At 40.4% G+C, this 7,892-nt stretch overlaps 1 protein-coding gene across 1 annotated transcript; it reads right to left on the minus strand.

Moving 5' to 3' along the window:
- Positions 1-664: 664 nt before the first annotated feature.
- Positions 665-5,427, minus strand: LOC113424564 (ryncolin-1-like). Its single transcript, XM_087958838.1, is given in 5 exon segments — positions 665-962; positions 2,324-2,458; positions 3,215-3,344; positions 4,731-4,910; positions 5,416-5,427. Coding segments are annotated over 5 exon segments (705 nt in total). The 3' UTR covers positions 665-714.
- Positions 5,428-7,892: the final 2,465 nt, after the last annotated feature.

Consider the following 7,892-nt stretch of genomic DNA (forward strand, 5'->3'; position numbering starts at 1 on the left):
AACACTGGGGAGCCAGTGGTGGGATTCTACTAGTTTCCCTACTGGTTCGGTGATTGCGCATTTTGTGCGTGTGTGTGCGCACCTAACGTGCGTGCCCAGCTTTCCAAACACCAGCTGAGGTTCTGCCGTGCTGATCATCTGAGAGGATAAAGAAAAGCGCAGGGGAGGGTGGGAGGGCCGCTCCTGAGCTTTTCTCTTCTTTATCCTCTCAGCTGATCATCAGAGCTACCAGTTCTGCCAAACTGGTAGGGTTTCTTTTTACTACTGATTTGGCTGAACCGGGCCTAACCAGTAGCATTTTACTCAGTGGTGGGATTCAATTTTTTTTACTACCGGTTCTCTGGGCGGGGCTTGGTGGGCGGGGCAGGGGAAGGATACTGTAAAATTTCCAGTCAGAGGTGATATTTGTCAGTTTTCCAAACAACTCAAAATTTCCGCTACCGGTTCTCCAGAACTGGTCAGAACCTGCTGAATACCACCTCTGATTTTACCACTATGTGAAGAGGTATATAAGTCTAAGTGCTATTGCTATCCCTATGTAACTAAAAAGGGGAGTACTTTAAGAGAGTACAATCCAGTGAACACACAAAGGAACAGTTTTAAAATTGATTGCATTTAATTTGCTTTTTTCAGCTAGAAAATAGAGGAGGATATTAATCTGCTAGTACTTTTGAGGTGATGTCTGTTGAAGAATCTGACCAGCTGGGGTTTCATTTATTGTGGTCTAATTTTCATATCCGCATACTTGTAAGAATAATAATACCCTTTTCCAGCAGCCCAGTTGATGCCATCAGCATAAGAGGTATGTTCCCCTTTGTGATACAGGCCATTCAGGTTGGAAGAGTGGCATTTGATGTACTACCAGCCTCCTTTGAAACTTTCAGCACAATTTCCATCATAGATATCATTGTCTCTGTTTTTGGTAGAGAATGCATGGTCATTGTGCCTTGAGAAAGAATCACCTAAAAGAAGGAAATCACAGAGGAAGCACTAAGTTCATATATTCCAGGAATGCAAACCTGCAGGAGGTTTTACAAATGAAAAATGCACCTCCACTACCAAGAATTAGAAAGAGATTGAATATTAATGTGGTTTGTTTGCACTATCTCCTTGATTTGAATGTTGGCATCACTAGCCAGCCCAATCAAGATTATTCCATGTGTGGTATAGTGATTGATGTTTCTTGAAGTCATGGTCAACTTAACCTGAGTGGCTGAATATACCACTGTGATCATGATTGATAAACCAGAATGATTGAAACCTGTTAATACATTAAGCCAAAATATGGACAACTTGGCTGAGTCCAGGATCACATTTTGTTTCCTTGATCAATTGAAGGGTTATAAGCTTTCCCTTGATATGCTATCAGAACCAGAAGGAGCAGGATGGAAGTTTTGTTCACTCTGATTTTTGGGGAATATTTAAGAAATAATGTCACTGGAAAAAATGGCATTTACTGCTGAGTTTCAGTGGTGCACCAGCCATTCACTAATCCAAGGAAGTAAAAATATTTTTCTTATCATATGGGTTAAGAACATGCATTAATAAATCAATTTCTATCCCACATTTTAAACCAAGTATCATCCAAATGATTCAGACTTCATCAAAGTCAAGGTGAAATCATAAAATGATGTGTCAATTGCCACCTTTTAGAAAGAGAATTTTGGGGTTTCCTAATGAAATTAGCTTTGGGTTTGTTCTGGAAGGAGTAGAAGAAATGTTCCTTTACCAAAATCACAATGTACTCAGCATTCATTATACAATGTGGGAAGGAGAATGGGCACAACCTCTTACATATTTCTCTCCAAACCAAACTATAGAAAATTATTTTCACTGGCAATTGTGAAATACAGCCATATTAAACTTGTGAGTCTCTTCAAACAACATCAGCAATGACAGCTACAGTAAAACCCTTATTCAAACCCAGTGATGCTCAGGTGTTGGAACAAACTACCAAAAGTGGTTCACACCTTCATATGCTGCCTGACAGCTTCTGAAGGTTTCTGCCTTAGGTAGATACCCCATGAAAATTGGATCATATATTTTGAACTTATTAAAGTCAAAATGGGGTGGACAACCTGTGGACTCATCCCTCCGCAACATTCCACTCAGGGAATGAGTTGGAATGATGTTCTTGGTTCATATTTGCAGTTTGCAGAGGATATGTGGCCAAATCATTGTCCCAGTGATAGGCCACAAAGGAATTAAGCAGATCCTGGCTTAAAAGGTTTCTGCATTCTGCATCAGGTCATGTGACATTTATATTTGTTACATTCGTTGTCAGAAGGTACTCAAATGAAGAGGCATTCTCTGTATTACTCACGCATGTTGCCACCTAAATAGGAACTCACGCTTAGTCTGTAATTTTCACATTCATTTGCAATTCTGAAACTGGAATATGTTGCAAAGGTTGTGGAACTGTTGAAATCTTCCAGATCAATCCGCAACTGCTGTGTTCCTGAATCCCAAAGGATAGATGTTATTAGAGAATGAATACTAGAGATGCAGAAGTCCATAAGGGAAGCATATTGATGATTGTAGTAGACTTTCATTCCATAAAGACATGTGAGATTATGAGCCATGTCTATTCAAAAGCAGTGCTAATTAACTAATATGGAAGGACAGAATCACAAGCATTAGACATTTCTGGACTTTGTGCACAATAATCCAAAAGTGAACTTTTATCTTTTAATAACTTTCTATCTACACGTGATGGGTAAGGCAGTAAGGAGGGGTATAGATTGGTGCCCGGTGTCCTGGTTCCATATACTTTTTTGAAAACAGGAAAATTTATGGTCCTCCAGAGAAAGAAGACAACTTTTTTCCTGATTCTAACATTTTATTTCTTCGATTAATGATTAACCCTCTTGGGGAATCAGGCTGCATAAAGCTGTAAGACAATTTCCAAATTATAGGAAAGAACATCTGTTTTTCCCAGATTTGATTTATAAATTTGGAATATACCATTCATCTCTATGGAAAGAAATGGAAGTTAAGTCTTATGGATGAACGCAAACAGATCACAGCGTTTCTGTTCTGCATACTGTGTTCCTGTGGTGCAAAAAGAGCCTGTGGTAATATTTATAGGCTGAATCTGGAATGATCCTCATCTTTCCTTACATAATTCATTCTGATAAAATAAGCATTATCTGTGGAAATGGACTTAATGTATATCAAACTGAGTATCAAGTAGAAGAGGAGATTTTGGGCTTACCCGAACTGGTGAGAAGATGGATCTTATCGTTGCCCAAACAGAATTCTGATCCTTGACTTCCAAATCCTTTCTTGTATGATTTCCAGTCATGGTAGAAATCGATAGACCCATCCTGCCGCCTCTGGAAGAGCTGGTGGAAAGAGAGGGAATGCTACCTCAACATTTGTTTGATGGAGAAGCTACTTTCCTAATCTTAGGTCATTTCTGAAGCGGAGCATTGTCTTTCAGCCTTGTTGTGCAAAAGAAATAAGATTGAGTCTGTCATAATTACAGTAGGGAGCAACTGAGACTGGATGTCACTGTATTTTGCTGCTTAAAAAGCTATTTTAATTTCTCAAGTCTTGGAATTGGTATAATATATTTTATATCATCTCAATGCAAAATGGCAAAAAAAACCCATAGAGAAAAAAATCCTACTTCCCATTGTGTTAAAGAAAAGGTGTTCTCAATTAAATGTTTTAAATCAACAAATCACTAAACAAATCCAAAGTTTGTCCCCCATGCTGGAAAGACCCATGAAGAACATGCCTAGTTTGGTGTGGCTATTAGACATAGGGGTCTTCAAACTTGACAGCTTTAAGACTTGTGGACTTCAACTCCCAGAATTCCTTCTCCAGTCATGTTAGCCCAGGAATTCTGGGAGTTGAAGTCCACAAGTCTTAAAGCTGTCAACTTTGAAGACCCTTGGATTAGAGCAAATTATGGCGAAGAACAAATGGATAGATCCTTCATAGATCCATAAAACTCAGTATGAAGGTTTAGAGAGATGACCCAATCAGCCTAATTTATTTATTATAAAGATGCTGTGATAAATTTATTGCTAGAGATGAGAATCCTGGCAGACCTTTGGAGGAATGCAGGAGATGCAAATATACACATTTCCAAGCAACATGAAAAAAATCAGAGTCAGAGATGTCTGCAGGGGAAGATACCAACTTAACTTTTTGTCCTTCCCCGAAGATTCCCTACTCAGATTGGAATAATAGATGAACAGGAACTTCCCCTACAAGGAATGGAGATGGTGGTCAGTGTCTGGATGACCCTGTAACTACCAATAATGGCCTCTTCTATACATTTTCTTGTTATCAAGAGAAGGGAAAGTGCAAGCACATATAGGCCTGGCTGCTCTTCTCCCTTGTTGGCTTCCTGAGGGAGGGATCCCAATGATAAGAGATGAGGGCCACAAAGTGGGAAATATCCATCCCATAAATGGGCAGCATTTGGAGCTGTGATAGCTCTATTTTAGGGCTTCCCGTTTGTTCAATCTCACAATAACAGGAAAGTGTTCTGCTGCCTTGGGCTCAAGAAGGTTTTATTAAGCCCCAGGCAGCAAATTGTCCACCATTTGTCTCTTGACAGGAGCCCCCCTCAACAGTTGTTATTATTTTGTAACAAAAACGGCAGAATGGAGATAACTTGTTCAAAAATATTGGGCTTCTTGCTCTCCTGTTACATTCAAATAGATAATCATCTCTTCTACCACCTCCTCCTCCTCCTCTGGAGGGCTCCAGCTTACCAACCAGCCTCCTCCATCTGTCTCCATGTCACAAAAAACCTGCATTGGGTTCCCCTTGGTTGGGTAGATTGTGTACCAGCCACTCAGGGTCTCCCCATGTTCCAGGAGGTCATTGCAGTTTCTGGCTTCTGTCTCTAGAGGAAGAATAGGGATGGTTGAATGGGTCAGTTCAGGCAAACTCTGCTCTCAAAATATATGTCTGGGACTGATGTTGACCTTTGTGAAGGACCACCCCCCAGTGTGAAATCACCATAATCTCTGTTGTAGGAATATGTTACGCTTGTTGTAATGCAATGAACTCACTGAGATCTCCAGTAAAAAGTGATTACATAAAGAAAGCATGATAATTCCAGGGGGAAAGGACAACCATAGTGTCCAACCATCTTTGGAACTATTGGGCTTGCTGGAAGATCATGGTGGGAGTTTGAGTGTCACCGGGGAATGTTGACACATGCAAACAACATATATGACAGTGATCTTCAGCCTGTGGTTGAGTTTGTACTAGTCCAAAACCCATTCTTAATTTGGCTGCTACAGAGTCTTTCCTTTCTCATCATAGATATATGACTCTTAGTGAAATTTAAAACTTGAAGACACATATCTTTTAGAAAGCCATTATTCCCATCTTTCAGGGCTGCAACACTTTAACATTATTTTCACTTCAAAATGTTTACCAAGATCTTACCACGTTTTTCATCACTTTTCAAGTATTTTTATATAAGTGTTCTTATTATAATTTGTTGCCCAGTCGGCCAGATATTTAGAATGGATTTGGCATTTCCCTCCCACTTTTAGCCACTGGGGGCACCTGTCTCTTGACTTATTTTTTGAAGGCAGCATCTCTTCTTATTATCCCACAAGGTCATCCACACATTCAATCACAGTTTTCTATTCCAATGGTTCCTGAGTGGCCCATATGTTGTTCCAGATGGAAGGGGCCATGACAGAGAAGTCATGCTTCCCAGGTAACTGTTAGAGCAGAACATTTAATAGAAAGGATCCACTCTGTCAGAACATAGTGGGTGGACAGACACAATGGAAGAAAGGCTGTGCCTCAGGCAACCAGGTCCTATGCCTTGCAAGAGTTTAAAGGGAATAACGAATACTCTGAATACTCTGAATTGCACCCAGAAGCCAACTGGCAACCAATGCAACTCTCATAACAGTGGTCACATATAGGCACATTGAGATGTGCTGGTTATTGCTTGTGCTATTCCATTTTGAACCATTGTAGCTTCCAGATTTAATCCATGTTTTGTAGAAATCAAAACCTGATCTAATATACAGTATGTTCTACATGAGCAAAATGTCACCTAAAAGTTATAAGACAGATGACTGTCATGTGAAAGGTATAGTTCAAGATCAATTCTTTCTTGAATTATAAAAAAACCAAAGATATTAAAAATTATCCTAACATCATTTCCTTCACTGTTGTTGTGGTTCGCGGGCAGCCGGTGCAGATGGCAGCAGAATCGGACAGTGGGGAAGAACAGAGACCAGTCAAGGAGTCTGGAGAGGACTCGGATGAAGGTCCTGTGTCCAATGCAGAGATGGGGCCAGGACCATCTGGGAGTAGGGTGCTGCCTTCGGAGCCTTTAAAGTCTGGCAACAGCGAGGCAGATGACCCCGGGGAGCCTGTTCCCAGTGCGTGTGTGTGCAGAACTGCTAGAAGGCAAGAGCAGCTGAAACAAAAGGGGCAACTTGGAAGTAAGGCTGGAAGGTGATTACCCCTCCCATAAGGTATAAAGGTCAGACCAAGATGACAATATATTTTCAGGAAGCAAAGTAGTTCGATTGGTTCAAAGTCATTCTGAAAGCTCTTTGTACTTCGGTTGGTTTCTTTTCCAGTTCATTTGATACTTCGGTTGGTTTCTTTTCCAGTTCATTTGATACTTCTGTTTTTGGCACTGCTTCACAGAACTGAAAGGTGTGCGCTTATCTCGGGGGACACTTTAAGATTAATTCTGGCTGGGGGACTTACGGTTTGAGCTTCTTCGGTGACAGACCAAAACCTCGTCTCTGCAAGGCTTCGATCCGTGCTCGCTGCTGGAGCGCCCCGAGCCAGCTGGTTTCGGGACTAAGCCACCCCGTAGAGGTGGTGAGGAAGTGGGAGACTGCCTGCAGGGTTGAGGAGAGCCGCATCTCTCCTCCCCAGGTGGCCATTACTCCCTTTCCCGAAGGCGGTTGTAGCAGTGGTCAGAAATGGCCACCACAAAGAAGAACTCGACCGGAAAAGAATGTGCAGGAGGAAGATAAGAAGAGAAAGTTTTGGTTGACCGGGTCAAACAGCAAAAGCAACAAATAAGGTACCCTGGAATTTAAATTTAATAACATTGTTCCCAAAGAAGATTTTGAAGCTGCGAAGGAGAGAGAGAAGGGAAAGGATTAGGTTTTTTTTTTCTTCCCTTCCTGATACTGACAGCTAAGAGACTTAAGCAAGAAATTGAAAAAAATCCACTTTGACATTAATAGGCATCTAAGCTGAAAATAAAAGTCAAAGGGATAATAAAGATTTCTGGATATTTAAAAGTTTTTAAAAAGCAGGAAAGGAGAAAAAAAAAAGAATAAAAGGGCAGGATCTGGAAAAATGGAGGAGACTGCCTGGAACTATGGAATGGAACTGTAACTAAAAGGAACTTACAATGAAATTTTAACAAGATTCCTCAAAGATACATTTTAACTGAAACTTTGTAACAAAATAATAGAACCCCAGGAAGAGAAAGTGGAAAAAGGAAGCAAGAAGAAACAGCCTTGGATTATTTCGATTACTTGGTGATTTTTAGTTTTTGCATCCGGATGACTAAAATTAACCGGGTGGTTGTTTAAAAGTCTTTAAAATGGTATCACTCTTAGAAGAACTGAAAATGGAACTTAAAAAATGGAAAGAAGATGCACAAGAAGGGAGAGGTTCTTTTGGCTTCGTATTTCAATTGTTAGAAATGGAGATCTGGAACTATGAGAAACAACAAGAAACGCTTGCAGAACAAGAAGATTGGGACAAAGAAGAAGCCATCTTTAATGATCAAATAATTTTAAGTTGGGGGGGAAGGAAAAGGGGGGAAAGAGAGTGAAAGGTTTAAGACTAGAAAAAACAACCAAAAAGAAGAATAATTTGAAAGATAAGTATAATATTAGAAAGCAACAGAAGAGGGGATTACAGAT

This window comes from Notechis scutatus, chromosome 1, assembly GCF_049901735.1.
Source record: "Notechis scutatus isolate UNSWTSFEM ecotype Mainland chromosome 1, rNotScu1.2, whole genome shotgun sequence".
In the NCBI taxonomy this organism is placed as follows: domain Eukaryota; kingdom Metazoa; phylum Chordata; class Lepidosauria; order Squamata; family Elapidae; genus Notechis; species Notechis scutatus.